The sequence below is a fragment of the Stegostoma tigrinum genome, chromosome 29, assembly GCF_030684315.1.
Source record: "Stegostoma tigrinum isolate sSteTig4 chromosome 29, sSteTig4.hap1, whole genome shotgun sequence".
In the NCBI taxonomy this organism is placed as follows: Eukaryota; Metazoa; Chordata; class Chondrichthyes; order Orectolobiformes; family Stegostomatidae; genus Stegostoma; species Stegostoma tigrinum.
Genome location: NC_081382.1, coordinates 36,551,694 through 36,570,598, shown reverse-complemented (window position 1 = coordinate 36,570,598; position 18,905 = coordinate 36,551,694). Strand labels below are relative to the sequence as shown.

Below are 18,905 nucleotides of genomic sequence, written 5' to 3'. Positions count from 1 at the left end.
TCCCCGCTGAAATATTTGCATGGCTCCCTAAGGAGAGAATGGTTAAGTTTCACATGAAGGAATAGATTTCCAATGCTCACTGTTCAAGCTCACAGCTTGGACTCAGTACCAAACAGCTGCCGGAGTTCATGGAGCCATATGGTTGCATGACACATGTGACTGCAGAAATAAAAATAAAGATTAATTACAGTTTTCTCCCTGTTGGATATAGAACATGAATTCTTCAACCCAAATCTTTCTCAAATTAATTTATAATGGTGCCCATCTGCGATTTGTTAACTGTGAAAGGCCTTTACAAGGTTAAAGGCTAGCACAGCTGCAGCATGCTGTTTGTACTCCTAAGATTGCACCAGCCCACAATTCTGTTTATGTTAATATGTGTAAAATACTGTTCAGCATGTGCCATTTACCCACCTGAACTTGACCCACTTCAAGCTAACTTCAAGAGGTTAGTTTCTGCTTGCTGAGACTGACCATTTTCATATCTGTCACAAGAATGCAGCTATTAGCAGGTTTCAGCTGTTGTTTTGCACAACTGGAATAAAGCTCCATGCCGGTTATTTGACTGAAATGGTTTGCAGCTGTTTGGAAGGTCCCATTGGAACCGTCAATAAATAAATATTTGGGAGATAGAAGCGATGCCGATGTTTGGTTTGACCCTGTCTTCCTGCTTGCCAGTAGACAGGATTTTCATTCATTAACCCTTAAGAGGTATAGTAATGTGACGGTTATGTCACTAGACTAATAACCCAGCAGTTTGAGTTGATCGTCTAGAGATGCCAGTTTAAATCCAAGCATGACAGCTCAGGAATTCAGAAACAAAGGAATACTTGTAGTGTATCTTATCTTTCTCAACCACTAGACGTCTCAGGGCACTGTATAGGCAATGAAGTGGATTTGAATTACAACATTGCACTATTATTATAGGAAATGTGACAGCTAATTTGAGCGAAACAAGCTCTGACATGTACCAGTCTGTTGATTGAGGGCTAAATATTGGCCAGGTAACTTCCCTGCTCGAATTCAGAATAGTGCCTTGAAATCATATCCACCCACCTGACAGGACAGGTAGGGCCTCAATTTGAACATTCCACCTAAAAGACAACCCTCCCTCAGTACTACCCGGAATCTGATGACTTAGAGGCACGAATGTGACTAACTCAGCCGTAGCTAATGAATGTTAGACAAAAACATACCTGGAATGAAAGGCAATGTCATTGCACAAAGTATCACTGAAGAGCTGCAGTATAGAAAAGGGCTATTTGGCCCATTGTGTCTGTGTTGATCCTCTGAAGGAGCTGTTGCCCTTGTCCTATTCTCTGCTTTCCTCCTGCCACCCTACACATTTTTCCCTTAACAGATAATCCAATTCCCCTTTGAATACATTGATTGCATCTGTCTCCATCTGTAATGATTGGGACCATCGCCAGATGGATGTCACTGACTGTGAGATTCTTGGTTGGGTCATTAACCTGGACAAATCATGGAGTCTTGGCTGACAGATATAAAAAGGAGATTCAGAAAGTCTCCTTTGTCTAGGGACTGACTTTGAGTGGGCTGCTCACAGATAAACAAAGGGTGACTTGGTGACAGGATACTGGTGTCTCTGCAATAATTTCACCATCACACAGTAAGACAGTACGTTCTAGACCCTAATCACGTCCCGCATGTAAACAATTTTCCTCAAGTTGCCATTGCTTCCTTTGTTGTTCACCTTTGAGGCTATTACCCCTTCTCCCAATGGGAAGTTGCTCCCTATCTATTCTGTCTGGACCTCTCACAATTTTACATACATCTGCTTTCAACCTCAACTTGTCCAAGGAGAACAGTTCCAATTTCTCTGTTTCTTCAGTGTAACTTTCTTCTTCTATGTAACTGAAGTTCGTCATCCTTGGAACCATTCTCAATAATACTTACCTGCACCCTCTCTAACGCTTTCGCATATTTCCTTACAGTGGTGCCCAGAACTGGATGCAGTAATCTAGTTGAGGCTGAAGCAGCATTTTATACGAGTTTAACATAATTTGTATGCTCTGCTACTGTTCATAAAGCCCTGCATGCTTTACCCAGCATTTCTTATTGACAGAATAAACTTCACCTCATTATTCTTCCTGTTTTAGACAGAATTTAAAAGAAGCTTATTCTTTGAGAGTGGAAATGTTTTTGTGACAGTAGACAATCAGACCTAGTAGTTGTAGATATTTTTAATCATCCTGTTTCAGTTGTGTTATGACATACCTCTGGAGCAGGTGGGACTTGAACCACCAGGCCCAGAGGTAGGGACATTGCATCTGAGCCACAAAGCTTGGTACTAGTAGTAATTTTGTGGAAGGAACTTTCTCTTCTATTTTATGTCACTCTATACAGGATCCAGTTTGTTGTGTTCCCATTAGTATTTCTCTGCATTGCATGTATATATGAGTTTAATTTCCGTCTAGTTGTCTCCCTATATTAAGGAACCATTCTGGATAGGGGTAAACAGTAACACACAGACGCTTGTATTCTAGACTGTTAGAAGATTTATCATGAGGTTTGTTTGTTGAGGAGCCTCTTTAAGGGAATCAGTTTTTTATATTGTTCCTGTCCAAACAATCCAAGAACAACCTTAGTGGATTTCAGTTCTTTGCTTCACTCTGACTGTTTATGTGAAGGGGTTAAAAGGGTATTCTCTCTGGTAAGCTGCATCAGAGGCCTGCATTCTACAGTTAATAAAAAGTACTATGCCACTCTTATGTTTACTTTTTATTTCAAAACAGTATGTGTAAGCTTGGCTATTTGGCATTTTCCCTGTTTTCTTAATTGTGATCTTTTAGCCAGAAATAATACTAACCATAAACTTTTAAGATTAAGCTTTCTTTTTCTGGGTTCTCCTACCATATGAAACAGTTTGTCTGGACCTCCTCATTCAAACCCAGAATTGAAATTTAATGATTGATTTTATCGCCCCTCTGTCTTCTGAACCCAAGAAGCCTTCTTTTTGCATCTTGTCCTTAACCAAACTAGTCCCAGCTGCCTGTGTTTGGCCCATGCTCCCTCTAAATTTTTCCTATTCATGTAACTGTCCGATAGTCTTTTAAATGTTGTAGCTGTACCTGCATCTACCACTTCCTCTGGCAGGTCGTTCCACTTATGAACCACTCTCTGTATGAAAACGTTGCCCCTCAAGTCCCTTTTAAATCTTTCTCCTTTCACCTTAAAAACGTGCACCCTAGTTTTGAACTCCCCCAGCATAGGAAAAAGACTTTCGCTATTCACCTTGTCTATGACCTTCATAATTTTATAAATGTCAAAAAGATCACCCCTCAACCTCCTATACTTGAGTGAAAAAAGTCCCAGCCTATCCAGACTCTCCTTATAACTCAAACTCTATATCCTTGTAAATCTTTTCTCTCCAATTTAATATTTTCCTTCCTATAGAAGGGTGACAGAACTGTACACAGTACTCCAAAAGTGGCCTAACCAATATCCTGTACAACCTCAACATGACATTCCCAACTCCAATACTCAGTGGTCTGAGTACTGAAGGCAAGCATGTGAAACACCTTCTTAACCACCTTATCTGTCTGCAATTCAACTTCCTTGGAATCCTTGGTCTGTCTGTTCAACAAGACTACCTAGGGCCCTACTTTAACTGTATAAGTTCTGCCCTTGTTTGTCTCACCAAGATGTATTATGTTGTTTTTATCCAAATTAAAGTCCATATGTCACTCCTCAGCTCATTGGCCCAATTGATCAATATCTTTTTGTGATCTTAGATAACCTTCTTCATTGTCACTGCACTACCAACTTTGGTATCATGCGCAAACTTACGAACTGTGCCTCCTAAATTCTCAGTTACATAAATGAGAAACTACAGATGACTCCGTGTCAATCCATGTAGAACACCACTGGTTACAGGCCTCAGTCCAAAAGACAATCCTTCATCACCATTCTCTGTACACAGTTGCGAAGTTGATAGAGTACTTGTGGATTGGAAGGCAGGATGTTAGAATTTGATGTTTGCAAAATGATAGGGGAGAAGAATGTGTGGTTTCTTTAAAGATGATGTGGTTTTTTTCTAGATTTGGAGATTTAAAACAAATGTCTGCAAGAAGCAGCAGGTGCATAGAGAGTTCCTGAAATTGAAACATTTATATCAGGGGGCTATGTGGTTAGCAGTCCAGGCAGTAGTTGTTTGGGTGATCAGTTTGAATATCAGCCAATTAATTTAAAATAGGCACTTAGAGACTAAAAACCAATTGAATTTAAATCTCTGGGATAGCAAGAACTGTAGATGCTGGAGTAAGAGATAATAGTGTGCGGCACTGGAAAATGAAGGGTCCCAACCTGAAACATCGACTTTCCTGTTCCTCTGATGCTGCCTGGCCTGCTGTTTTCCTCCAGCTCCACACTTTGTTATCTTTGAATTTAGATCTTATGGTTTTGACAACCTAGGACCAATCCTAGTGTAAGAAATTGATAAGTCATCAAGGGTACAGAAGAAGAGGGTATTTGAAAATCACTGTGAGAGCAACTACCATTTGCTAGAGTTAATACCCCATCGGCTCTAAAGTGAAAATCACTGGCTCTCACAGAATTCTCTAAGCTCTCAGAATAACCATCATCTAACAAAAGGTATAGCAGCACCCTTAGCTAATATTGCTGATACACAAAGTCAGTGGAGAATGGCATTTCTGACACAAGAATTTGACAGAGAAAGGCATTTGTGTTTGAGGATCAGCAGAGAAGGCACAGAGCATTCTGGAAATGTGTCCTGCCTGTAATTTCAAAAGATATAATTTTAATTTTCTAAAAATTTTTGGTTTATGTAAGTCAGACATGTATTTATTGGAACAGCATTCCATTAGGGTTTAGTTTCATTCACAAATAGTTACTATGTAAGAGGGAATTACTCATTTTGTTAGTATTTCTGTTAATTTGTTCACAGTTAAAATTAGATAAATACATTGTTACTTGTTGATTATAGAGTGTTTGAAATGATTTCAGTTTAGTTAACCATTCCTTTATAACATATTTTGGGGTGAGAGGCAGGTTAAACCACTTTCACACTTTTAACAGATTATGAGGTGAGGCGAGCCTCTCTGGGTGTTTCAATTTTAGTTATCAGAGTGGGGAGTCAACTTCTGCTTCATAACAGTACTACTGTCAAGCCAATTCTTTTATCTAATTGGCAAGCTCGCCCTGAATCCCATGTGATCTTACTTTACTAATTAGTGTACCATGCAGAACCTTGTCAAAGGCTTTTCTAAAAAAACGCTTAAGATGTTTCCTCACTCACTGTAATCCTTAATGTGTCTCTATATTGGATTAGAAATTGAAAGTAACTGTAATTGAACAAGTCTTTGAGAGGCTCACTGTTGAAACTGATCGGGGCGTAAGAGTAATTCATTATTCTCTTCCGTATCTGATTTGTTCCATTGCTTATCCTGCTTGTTCATTACTGTGAGCACAAAGCCAAGTTCTTGCACATTTAGCTGCAATTAGGTGAGGTCCAACTTGTTATGGACCTTGACACATAGGATTTTTTTTATAATTTGTCTAATTTCCATTCTAAACCTAGTGACCTGGTATGGCACCCTTCTCTCCCTTATTTCCGTTCCTGTCACAGCCATTCTGGTAACTCATAAGATTAATCCCCTCCCTCCAGAGAATAGTGACACAACTGGTTCATCCATACTACTTTAAAAGCAACTTGTATGAATTCTAAAAACACTGCTAACTAGAAATATATAATACTTGAATTTCTTTATTAGACTTCTGACATAATTATGTTAATTTGCAAACAGTCTAAGGATTAAAGTTCTAAATAAATTTTACCAAATTTGGGAATTGCTACATTCTTTAGCATTTTCTGACTCTTCGGTATTGTTTCTCTGCAGGACAAAACGGAATGTGCAGACGAATCCTTTTCCATGACCAATCAAGAGAAGACAGATTCTGAGGAGCTGCTATATGCTCAGCGCAGTCAAATGATGCAGAAATTACTGCTCTTACTAAACAGTGCAGCCGTACTCGGACTTGGGCCTTCACTGGGGGAGTTTATTAAAGACAAGCTGCCTCTCCTGGAACAGAAACTTCCAAGTCCTCAGGGGAGGTATGTAAAATGATGAGTAAATAAGGGACAGCATTTTTTTTTACTCGTTAGAACTTGCTGCCCACATTTTGTTACTTGGAAAATGTACTAATTAATTTCCACTATGTATTTTTAGTTCAGTTTCCCTGAACGTCCTGGATCATGCTGGTATAGACCATGAAACACACTATCATGCAGTCTTACCTTGATCTGGGAAAATTGAACAGGCTTCACTTGCCTCTTAACGTAGTTTCTGGCAAGAATTATCACTTAGTTATGAACTGGAACCATGCATGATGTTTTTGTAAGTTTCTGAAGTCAGAGTTACTGAGACTAGTTGTAGCCCTACTTCAGCTTTGATCAGCTAGTTTAACACGGAAATTAAGGCGTTTGGTTTCACATTGGGTACTAACAATATCAAATGAGACATTAGGGAGTATACAAGTGCAATAATTTAAAAACAAAATCAACTTTATATGTTTTAATTGCTGATATTAAGTGAATTTAAGGAAGAAGTGCAGCCTTCCAGTTTACAATGAGATGTTATTATTCTGTGCATATAAGATTAAAAATTACTCCTCTGAAACTGACAGCATGTGGAATCCACACATACGCTGTTAAAAACAAAAATCTAAAAGTTGCACTGAGTGACTGTACTCTGATAAGGTGTGCTATTATGGACCCTTCTGAATGCAATCAACTGGGAATCATTGAATTGGTGAGAACATCGACTGTTTTTCTATTGGTGTCATTGTTAAAAACCCTTGAAAAAGTTGCATATCGTAGCATGAGGGGTAACTGGGTTTTTAATGATATGCTAATTTCATAACTACTGCTAAACATCCTCACTGTGCCTGGAAGAGTATATATTAGTTCAATATGCCATTTCTTTGTAATGATGAGAAATTATTTATTTCGAAAAGTATATTTTTTATGTTTATGCCGTGTTAACTTCTATCTTAACCTTATTTAAAAATTCCAATTATTTAATTACTATTTCTAACATTTAAAATTTGCATAAAGGGAGTTTGATCTTTCGGTTTTGGTGTCTGTGAGAATACTTAATGCGGTTAGGTGCATACCAGCATGATGACGTTGCTGCTCATAAATGTCTGGAGACCCCTTGACTTGATGCCAGATTCAAACTGACATCAGGAATGAGAGGTTCTTCGCTGCACTCATTGCTACTTTTTTGTGGGCCAGTTTCTTCAGAGGCAAGCACTCTTACATGGCTACTGACTGTGAAATCCATCTCCCACTGTGTTAGCCTCCCAGCCCAGCAGTTGAAGACATATCTGAGATAATTACTGCTGTTGTCAATGCACACTTTAACTAGATTATTTTTCAATGTCAGCGTTATCCATCCCGTCTTGAAAGTGATGATATATAATCCAAATATGGATAAAGGGATTTGTTCCATCCTTAATCCAATAAGTCATTCTAGACCTGAGTGAGTGATGGGGAGATTTAACGTAAATTGCCAGACAGGAAACACATAGGACCAAGCAGGGCACTGTCACTTTGCCCTCTTATTTTTATCAATTTAAAATCCAATTCACACAAACCAGCACTGAATCAACCTTGGTTATTTTTCTTTACTGAGTGCGTTAGATTGAATTTAGTCCTGTGTTAGGAGGTTCTTTAGCCAAGGAATCCCAGAATCTGAAATTCTGTACCACTCACATACTGAAGAGAGCTGAGCACAAGGGTCTTGTATGCAGTACTGCCCCAGTTAAGATTAGCTAACACAGCACAAGTGGGAATCAAATCAATGATGTTCTGGCTTTTTTGACTTAGTATTTTATCAAATGTTTTCTGTATCTGTCTGGTATTAATGACAGCTTTGTAGCTGTGTAAGGCATCTTTCAGCTGGCAGCAAACTGCGCATGATCATAACACTACCAGTATCAATTCTTTTTGCCTTAACTTACCAATTCCTTTCTATCTACAGTTATCCTTCAGCCCCTGGTGCCATCAAAGGACCAGGCATTCTGCCACATTATAAAGTAGGTGATCTGGGTCTTGTACCCAGGCCCAAGCAAATGTCTCCCAGCATTGCTGAGAAAGTGGGCCAGCTGTCTAAGACAACGCGTTTTGGTTTGATCAGACCATTTGCCAAATCAGCACCGACCGAAATGACTTGTTTACCTAAGGTAAATCTCCAAAATAAATATCCGTGGGTTATAGCCTGCTTCATCTGACAGTAACTTTCCATCTTTGGGGTGCACATTCAGTTCCAGCCTGTACCAATGGCAGTATCAAAGCAGTGAAGGACTACATATGCCAAATCTCTGTTTGAGAATTTAGGAGAGAGGTAAACCCAGCAGCCTCAGGCTCAGTAGGTGGTGCAAAAGCTTGGCAGCGATCCAGGGCAAAGTTAATTTGGCATTTTAAAGTATGAACTGATAAATGGTTAACATCATAGATTTTTTTAAAGGCAAATTATGCTTGACTAACTTGATTGAGACCTTTCATAAAATAACATGAGGTCAATGAGGGTATTCCAGTAGATTCTGTTTGTGTGGACTTTCAAAGGATATTTTAAGTACCAGATGACAGCCATATTAGCAAATTTGAGACCCATTTGTTTAAAAAGTCAGTGGTAACATGGAAACAAAATATACCAAGAAAGAGTAAACAGAGGTACTAATAAACTGTTACTTTCCTGAGTGGAGGAAAGAATATAAAAGTGTTGGTATTTGAGTATAAGTCAGTCATTGATCACAGCATGAGGAATGCAACGATGCATCCAGAATTTGGCATCCTGTGGCAGCACCACCAGTTGACAGCCTGAATTTCACAGATGACTTTGTCTTGCTCACTGAAGATTAGTGTTTATCCTCCAAAATATAACATTCCATCTTGAATGTAGTGGTGCCACAGTTGGTCTACGTATCAGCTCTGAGAGGATCAAAGCAATTATGACTGGATAGTAACATGTGTCCTCCATTATCATGGGCAACAGAACATTAATGATGTCAGTCACTTCCCCTAACAGGAAGCAACATCCACAGGGAAGGTGATGAGGTGATTGACGACCATTTAAGAATTAGCAAAGCCACATCAGCTTTTCACATGATGTGTGCATCTATACCCAACATCGCAGCCATGAAACTGCAAGTTTACATGTCCATTGCAGTATCAACTGAAATCTATGAACTAAGATATGCAAGAGAACAGCGAAGTGGAAGTCTTCCATCAGCATTGCCTATGTAAGGTCCTGAGCATCATTGACGAGACAGTATTCCAAACAAAAAAATGCTATATGGGATTGATCATAAGCACCTACAGGGATTTATGACAGAGAGATGTCTGAGTCTGGAAGAGCATTTATTTTGCCTCCTAGATATGGAAGCCATCAATTGGGAAAAAGAAGATGGGAGTCAGCCAAAGAAAATCCAGTAAAGTACTTCTAAGGAGGATATTCAAGAGTGGAACCTGGAATGAAAATGCACTGGGACCAGTAGTGGAATCTGTTTTGGGTATTCAAAGTGTAATAGCAATGTTTGCAGACAATACAAAGCTCAAAAGTAGTAAATGGTGAGATAAATAATAACGGATTTCAGGACGACACAGACTGTCAAAATGATGGACTAAATTTGATGCAGAGGGGAAGCATAGTGGCACAGTGCTACCTCACAGTGCCAGGGACCCTAGTGAAATTCCACTCTCAGGCAGCTGTCTGTGTGGAGTTCGTACATTCTCCCCATATCTGCATGGGTTTCCTCCAGGTGCTCCAGTTTCCTCCTATAGTCCAAAGATGTGCAGGTTGGAGTGGATTGGCCATGCTAAATTGCCCATCGTGTCCAGGGATATGCAAGGTTATGGGGTGGGGAGTGTGGGCTGCTCTTCAGAGGGTTGGTGTGGCCTGAATGGGCCGAATGGCTTGCTTTCACACTGTAGGGATTCTGTGAAACAGTATATGTTTGAAAGAATGAGGAGTGGCAATACAAAATAAATGATACAATTTTAGAGAGAGTGCAGACACTGTGGGTGTATGTTCACCATACATTGAAGGTATTGAAACTAAGAAGGCTGTTTTAGGAAATGAGATTCTTGGCTTCATTAATTAAGAAGAATAGAAAACAACACCAAAGAAATTGTGCTAAACCTTTTAAAAACACTTCTCAGGCCTCTGCTGGAATATTGCGTTCAATTCTGGCTACCATCCTTTAGGAAGGATGCTTGGGGAAGGTGTAGGAGAGAATTACCAAAATACTGCCAAGATTCTCTATGGAGGCTGGTATCCCATCACCAAGTCACCCATTGTTTACAAATGAACAGTCCTGATTGTGCCGTATATAGAGTTATGTACCAGAGTGTCAGTATCTCTGACATTCAATGCTTTTAGAATCATAGAGCCATACAGCATGGAAACAGACCCTTTGGTTCAACTCGTCCATGCCAACCAAGTTTCCAAAACTAAACTAGTTCCATTTGCCTGTGTTTGGCCCATATTCCTCTAAACCTTTCCTGTTTCAGTACCTGTCCAAATGTCTTTTAAATGTTGTAATTGTACCTGCATCTATCGCTTCCTTTGGCAGTTTATTCCATTGAAGCAGCTTCTGTGTGAAAAAATTGCCCCTCAGACACTTCTAAATCTTTCTCCTCTCACCTTAAAAATATGCCCTCTAATTTTGAATTCCCCTACCCTAAGGAAAAGACCTTTGCTATTCACCTTATCCATGCCTGTTCTAAACATTAAGTTGTGAGATGAGCAATTTTATGGAAGTAGTAAAGTTAGTAGTAGCATTGTTGGACGAGTAAATCAGAGACCTTGACTAAATCGCTGGCCGTACAAGTTCAAATCTCACTATGGCAAATGGCAACATTTAAATTAAATTGTTTATAAATAAATCATTTTGGAATAAATGATATTTTTTAATGTCAGCCAGGCCTCCCTGACTGGGGCTGTTAATCTGATAAATTCTCCAACCAGGGAACTCATATTCTATGTGATCCAGCTGGCTGATCTGGTTACAGTCACAGCAAGGGACAGTTAGGTGTAGCGATTGCAGATGCTGGAGTTGTTTGCCTTGGAGAGAGAGAGAGAGGGTTGGGAGGAGTAAAAGCAAAAAAATTGCTGGAAATATTTTGTAGGTCAGGCAGCATCTGTGGAGAGGAATAGCATTAATGTTTCAGGTCAATAACCTGAACCAAGCCAGGATAAAGGGATATTTGCTAGAGGTGTTCAAAATCACAAATTGTTTTGAAGATATAAATAAGTTGTTTCAGTAGTGGATAGGTCAGAAACCCAAGGATGCAGATTGATCGTGTCTGGCAAAGGAAAAGAGGGGCATGAGGAAACATTCTGCTGCCCAGCAAGTCATGATCTGAAAGAGTAGTGTGACAAATTCAGTGCTAACACTAAAGGGAATTAAATACATACTTAAAATAAAAACATTTATTTACAGTGCTATAAGAGAAGAATGTGCTGTATCATTTTATGATTCTATGGAACGTATGGGTCTACAGCGCAATACTGCCTTTCAGTCTCACCAAGTGACACTGCAGAGTGGCTGTTATGGGAAATATAAAGATATCACACTGGTGCAGTCAAATGTGCTTGGAATTAAGGTGCAATATTAACTATACCTCCACATTTGACTGCTAAATCTTACCTTTGGTGCTTGATTCAGACAAAAGTTGTATGAAATAGAAGTTGTATCCTCCAGCACAACAATTCATTAAGCTAAAAGCTTTTTCTAGAACTCTGTACTAACTTAAAGTAACATGGAATTTGTTGCAATGATTCACAGAAAAAAGTATTCATTGTAACCTTTAACCTTCCAAATGCTGCACTTTGCATCATTTAATCAGCATATCGTTCTGATTCACCTCATTCTGTTCCAGTTTTTTATTCTCCCTTCATTGGCAATTTTTTGTCCTCTGTTGCTCTTATTGAGCCATTGTCTGTTTAATAACGTAGGCAGTGGTGTTGTGGTATTGTCACTGGATTAGTAATTGAGAGGCCTGGACTAATAGTCTGGGGGAGCCTGGATCAAATCCAATGATTGCAAATTCAGTGAATAATTAAATCTGAAATATGAAGCAAGTGTTTTAACTGGTGCTATGCATCCACAATTGATTGATGTAAAAACACATCTGATGCCCTTTAGGAAAGAAAATCTGTCATCCTTGCCTGGTCTGGCCTACATATGGGTCAAGTCTGAGAGCAACGTTAACATACAAACCGAGAGCAGGCTATTCAGCCCTTGGGCCAGCTCCACCATTCAATAAGATAATGGCCAATCTGTGTGTGTTTTGAATTCCACATTATCATCTGCCTCCAATAATCTTTGATTCCCTTGTCTAACAAGAATCTATCCACATCTTCCTTAAAAAGTATTTAAAGAAAACAGTTTCCATATTTTTGAGGTGCAAAAGTTCCAGAGTCGTACAACCCTCCAGGAGAAAAAAAAAATCTCCTTACTTCTGTCCTAAAAGACTAATCCCTAATTTTAATCAAGTGCCCTGTGGCTCTGGACTTGACCACCAGAGGAAACATCCTTTCCACATCTACCTTGTCAAGATCATTCAGGATATTATACATTTCAATCAAGTCATCCCTCACTCTTCTAAAGTCAAGTGGAAACAAGCCCAGCCTGTCAAATCTCTTCTCATAAGACAACTCATTCATTCCAGCTGTCAATCTAGTAAACATTGTCTGAACTGCCTCCAATGCATTTTACACACTTCCTTAAATAGAGGCCAAAACTACACACAATACTCAATCGAGATAACAAAGTGTAGAGCTCGATGAACACAGCAGGCTTAGGAGCACAAAAGCTGAAGCTTTGGGCCTAAACCCTTCATCAGAAATAGGGAGGGGAAGAGGGTTCTGAAATAAATAGGGAGAGAGGTGGAGGCGGATTGAAGATGGAAAGAGGAGATGATAGGTGGAGAGGAGACAGACAAATTAAAGAGGCGGGGATGGAGCCAGTAAAAGTGAGAGAGGAGATAGGTCAGTCCAGGCAAGGACCGACAGGTCAAGGGGTCGGGATGAGGTTAGTAGGTAGGAAATGGAGGTGGGGCTTGAGGTGGGAGGAGGGGATAAGTGAGAGGAAGAACACGTTAGGGAGGTGGGGATGAGCTGTGGGGGGACGGGAGATTTTGAAGCTTGTGAAATCCATATTGATACCATTGGGCTGCAGGGCTCCCAAGCAGAATATGAGTTGCTGTTCCTGCAACCTTTGGGTGGCATTGTTGTGGCACTGCAGGAAGCCCAGGATGGACATGTCGTCTAAGGAATGGGAGGGGGAGTTGAAATGGTTCGCGACTGGGAGGTGCAGTTGTTTATTGCGAACCGAGTGTAGGTGTTCTGCAGAGCGGTCCCCAAGTCTCTGCTTGGTTTCCCCGATGTAGAGGAAGCCACACCGTGTACAGCGGATGTATACCACATTGGCGGAAAGTCTTCTTGAGACCTGGGATGGTGGTGAGGGAGGAGGTGTAGGGTCAGGTGTAGCACTTCCTGTGGTTGCAGGGAAAAGTGCTGGGTGAGGTGGGGCTGGAGGGGAGTGTGGAGCAGACAAGGGAGTCACAGAGAGAGTGGACCCTCTGGAAAGCAGACAAGGATGGGGAGGGAAAAATGTCTTTGGTGGTGGGGTCAGTTTGCAGATGGTGGAAGTGTCGGATGATGATGTGTTGGATCCGGAGGTTGGTGGGGTGGTACGTGAGGATGAGGGGGATTCTGTTTTGGTTGTTATTGCGGGGAGGGGGTAAGAGGGATGAGTTGCGGGAAATGCGGGAGACATGGTTGAGGGCGTTCTCGACCACTTCGGGGGGGAAAGTTGCGATCCTTGAAAAACGAGAACATTTGAGATGTACAGGAGTGGAATGCCTCATCCTGGGAGCAGATGCGGCGAAGGTGAAGGAATTGGGAATAGGGGATGGCATGTTTGCAGGAAGGTGGGTGGAAGGGGTGTATTCTAGGTAGCTGTGGGAGTCGGTGGGCTTGAAATGGATGTTGGTTTCTAGGTGGTTGCCTGAGATGGAGACAGAGAGGTCCAGGAAGGTGAGGGAGGTATTAGAGATAGTCCAGGTGAACTTAAGGTTGGGGTGGAAGGTGTTGGTGAAGTGGATGAACTGTTCGAGCTCCTCGTGGGAGCATCAGGCAGTGCCCATACAATCATCAATGTAACGGAGGAAGAGGTGGTGTTTAGCGCCAGTGTAGGTATGGAAGAGGGACTGTTTCACGTAACCTACAAAGAGGCAGACATAGCTTGGGCCCATGCAGGTACCCATGGCTAGCCCCCTTGTCTGTAGGAAGTGGGAAGAATTGAAAGAGAAGTTGTTGAGGACTTCCACAATACTCAATATGGAGTTTCACCAGTGCTCTGTATAACTAAAGCAATCACATCTTTATTTTGAGATAACAAGTTGTAGAGCTGGATAAACACAGCAGGCCAAGCAGCATCAGAGGAGCAGGAAGGCTGACATTTCAGGCCTAGACCTTTCTGAAGAAGGGTCTAGGCCTGAAATGTCAGCCTTCCTGCTCCTCTGATGTTGCTTGGCCTACTATGTTCATCCAGCTCTACACCTTGTTATCCTCAGATTCTCCAGCATCTGCAGTTTCTACCAACTCCGAAACATCTTTAGTTTTCCATTCAATTCTTCTCAAAATAAAGGATAGCATTCCATCAGCCTTCTTGATTACATGCTATCCCCGTGTAGTTTTTTTTTATGACTCATGAGTTAGAATACCTACATCCCTCTGTATCTTGGATTTCCGTTCTCACTTTAGGTAATATTCTGGTTTTTCATTCTTCCTGCCAAAGAGAACATCTTCACATTACACTCCACCTATCAGCTTTTTGATCACTTGCTCAACCTATCAATAACATCTGCAAGTTCATCTCTTCACAACGAATTTTTCTACCAATCTGATGTGTCATCTGCAAATTTAGCTACCACACCTTCACTCCCATCATCTAAGTCATTGATATAAATTGTAAACAATAGGAGTCCCAGCACAGGCCCCTGTGGGGCTCCACTTGTCGCCTCTTGTCAATCAGACAAAAAACAATTTATGCATACTTTTTTCTGGTGGCCAGCTATCTCGCTAGGCTAATATATTACCTCTTATACTCTGCACTTTTATTTTTCGCAATAACTGTTGATATGGCACCTTATCAAATGCCTTTTTATCAAATCTAAACAAAGTAAATCTACAGGCTCTCCTTTATCCCCAGCATGTTTCCCTTTCAGATAAGTCTAATAAGTTGGTTAAACATGATATTCCCCTTTGCAAAAACATGCTGTTACCAATTACCTCGAGTTTTTCTAATTAGGCAGCCTCCGCCTTTTTAATGATCAATTCTAACAACTTTGCTATACAATTGTCAAGCTAATTGGCTTCTGGTTTTCTGTTTTTTTTTCCTTCCCTCCCTATTTGAATAGAGGGATTATACTGTTATTTTTTGTTCTGATGGAACCTTTCCTGAATCTAGGGAATTCTGGAAAAGTATTACAAACATATCTATTTCCTCATTAGATGTGTCTATTTTCAGACTCTAGGATGGAGTCCATGTGGTTGACTCTTAATTGCCTGAATTAACTCGAACAAAGTACTCCATTCAAGAGTAATTAGGGGTGGACAACCAATGCTGACCTTGCTGACAGTTCACCCATATCTCATGAAAGAATTTTCACAAATATAAGATACTATTCGATAAATGCTAGCCCTAATAGCTGACCAAGAAGCCTTTAAACCTGAGAAGTTACAAATGGTGATGAGATGGGATGACTTTAAGTTTCAGTCCTCAGGCTGGGCTATGGTGATGTCCTGGACCGAGGGACTTTGCTTTGCATTATGGTTTTTCAACGTAATTTTTTTTTCCCCTTGTTATTTGTAGGATTCACCTCCTGCAGATCAGGGAATGCAGGCCTCGATTCTGCCCAAAATTGCTGTGGCGTGCTGCCTTCAAGACCAAGTTTGCAACCAAACTAGTTAGACTTTTGTAATCATCAGTAACTTTTACAGCTAAGCTTATTTAGACTAACAATTAAATAGTATTTGCGCTCAATTTATCGTTCTTTGTCCATGATTTAGATAATTGAAAATAATTAATAAAGTTGCATTTTTAAAAAAAGAATTATTCACTCTTGTGATCTTTGAGGCAACAGTTACAATGATTGACTTTAAGGAATTTATTCAAATTGTAATTTAGAAGTCAGCCATTCATTCTTTTGGGGTCTCTTATTTCATTGCGTATTGGCTTCAATAAGCCGTTCCACAATCAGGCGTGGGGCCGATGATGGATTGCGTGTCTAATAGATGGATTACTCGTAGAAAAGGCGATTTCAAACCTCCCTGCCTTGCAGAAACTTGCAAGATGGGCTTTTAAGACACCTCAGTGATGGTATGATTCTGCTGGAGCAAGGTGTTCCAATCTAAATCTGTTCTGACCTGAATCAGGAAACACATATTGGAAGCCATCAGGGAGCCTCTTTTAACTTACAAGATCATGCTCTGATGTCATTTGTCCCTGACTTGCTATTTTAATTGGAGACCTGCATTGAACAAGTTAACCTAGCGGGAAGAGACTCCATGCCCAGAAGAGGAATGTGTTTTATTTTCATATCCTGTTTGGGCCAGGTGATATCACAGTGCTTTTTCAGGTCCCATACAGTTCCTGTGAGGTTGCTATTCTATCTGTCCCTTCGGAACTCCCTCCAGACTACTTAAATTTCAGGAACTATTCCTCCCTGTCATAACCAAACACATTTATTCAGCATCTCTAATGTAGTGAAATGTCTGAAGTTGCTTCAGAAAGAGGTGAACTGATAGCAGAGAGAGGTCTACATCATCAGTTCAGAAGACACCAGCATCTGTTCTTTTAATTCCCACTAATTTTATCTGCACCCTGAACTGTCAATACTGACTGCCATACAGTTCCACGTTTAGGAAGGCACTGTTTACTTGCCAGCTCAAAACTGAGTGCATGCGGATCATATGCTAAACTCAATTCTATCCTCAATCCAATCTCTGTACATAGTGGTAATACTGCTGCTGCAACTGAACTCAGGATCTTCACACTGAAGATAAGAAAAATCAAGTCAAGATCTTACAGCTATAAATTCAGAAGAGACTAGCCATGATTTTTAAATCCTGAATGGGGTGGTTGGCTACTGATGAGCAATTGTATACGTTAGATGTATTCCAAAAGGAAAGATGGCTGAAAGGTAGCACATTGGCTGTTATTATGATGGTAAAAGGCTTAGAGAATTTAGTTTTCGATAAGCTGTTCAATTTTGTCCAGAGCCAGAGGACATGGCCTGATTTAAAGAGTGGTTAAATTCAAAACTAATCTGTAGAAAACATATTTCATTGAGAAACCTGTGGCACCTGAGGGAGATGGTGGAGACATTTAATGTTCATTCACTTAAATGAGAAATTACACGTTTCTTTCAGAAGTAATATTTTGGAGTATAGTATTTGACATGGAATGTGTAGTAACCTTGGGCAGATAACTTTCAAATAAAATGTAAATGTAGATTTGGCAGCATTTTGGTTAATGTAACACTAGTTCTCAAAAGATTTCCGTAACTAGAAATTTTCTTGTGTCATAATAGTTCATAGAAATTAATTGCCATTATTAGTCAATTCCATTTCTGATGTGTCAGTGATAGAAGTCAAACTAAATAGACCTAGAGTTATTTTTTATTTTGGTCTAGCAATCCTCTATGTTCTGAGGTATTTGGTAGCTTTACCATATGGAAGCATTCATGTGTGGATATTGGGTAGCAATACGATCTGGGTCAATTTTGTTATTTTGAGTTATTATGAAGGTTCCCATAATACTTGATTTACGTTTTGACGGATTATGATTTATTTCAAGTTCTGCGCAATTTTTTAAAAAATTCACTTTGAACATTAGAACCTTTTCTTAACACAGCATTTATTGGTAACCACATGGCTTCAGCTCATTGCTCAACTTGTTTGCTGGAGGTCACTTCCCTGGGTTTTATGACTGCCAGAGAAATAGAGTCATACAGCACAGAAACATACTGTTTAGTCCAATGCTGACCAGATATCCTAAGCTAATTCAGTTCCCTTTGCCAGCATTTGGCTCACATCCCTCTAAACCCTTCCAATTCATGTACCCATCCAGATGCCTTTTAAATGTCGTAATTGTACTGGCCTCCACCATCTCCTCTGGCAGCTCTTTCCAAACACACACACCCTCTACACGACAAAGATGGCCTTCAAGTCCCTTCTAAATCTTTTTACTGTCACCTTAAACCTAATATCCTCTATGTTGGACTCCTTGGAAAAAAGACCTCGGCTATTCACTTTCTCCATGCCTCTCATTATTTTATAAACTGCCGTTAGATCACCCTTCAGCCTCTGACACTTTAGGGAAAAAAAAGTGACCTGCTTCTAGTATCCTGTCCACACAGGCTGGAATGCCATACTGATAGCATCTGAACATCCATGCCTTATTCTATTTTGCCATGAAAAACTAACAGTTACTGGCCAGAAGTGTTTTTGTTTTCAGTGCTAATCTCTGCAGAGTAATCTGTTTTATTGTATGGTAGGGTATTTATAAGGCATAATTATTTATGCTTTCTTTTTATGAGCTGTGTGTGTTAACCAGTTTGGCATTTTCATTGAACATGTTTTTGTTTTACAATAAATCAAGTTTTTTTAATTAAAGAAACCTGGTTTATGGTTCTTTTCATTCTAAACGAAACATAGATAAAATGTATAAATGACTAACTGTGTAAACATTTAAATTTATGTCATGAACAGTGGGAGTTGCAGGACTGGAGGGAAACAGTACATTCTTCCTGTCTCAGTGATAACAGGATGAATAGTCTTTCACTAGCT

The 18,905-nt window shown here is 40.1% G+C and overlaps 1 protein-coding gene across 2 annotated transcripts in view; it reads left to right on the top strand.

The window, feature by feature from the left end:
* The window catches only part of cfap157 (cilia and flagella associated protein 157), a 71,036-nt gene that overhangs the window by 22,701 nt on the left and 29,430 nt on the right, over positions 1-18,905 (top strand). Inside the window, exons 7-9 of one of the 2 annotated variants that reach the window (XM_048558681.2) lie at positions 5,880-6,094; positions 8,025-8,226; positions 15,928-16,167. In XM_048558681.2, the coding sequence (XP_048414638.1) occupies positions 5,880-6,094; positions 8,025-8,226; positions 15,928-16,026 (516 nt within the window). In that variant the 3' untranslated portion in view covers positions 16,027-16,167. Of the gene's footprint in view, positions 1-5,879; positions 6,095-8,024; positions 8,227-15,927; positions 16,168-18,905 lie in introns of those variants that run through there. The other variant, XM_059638385.1, reaches the window with a different exon arrangement.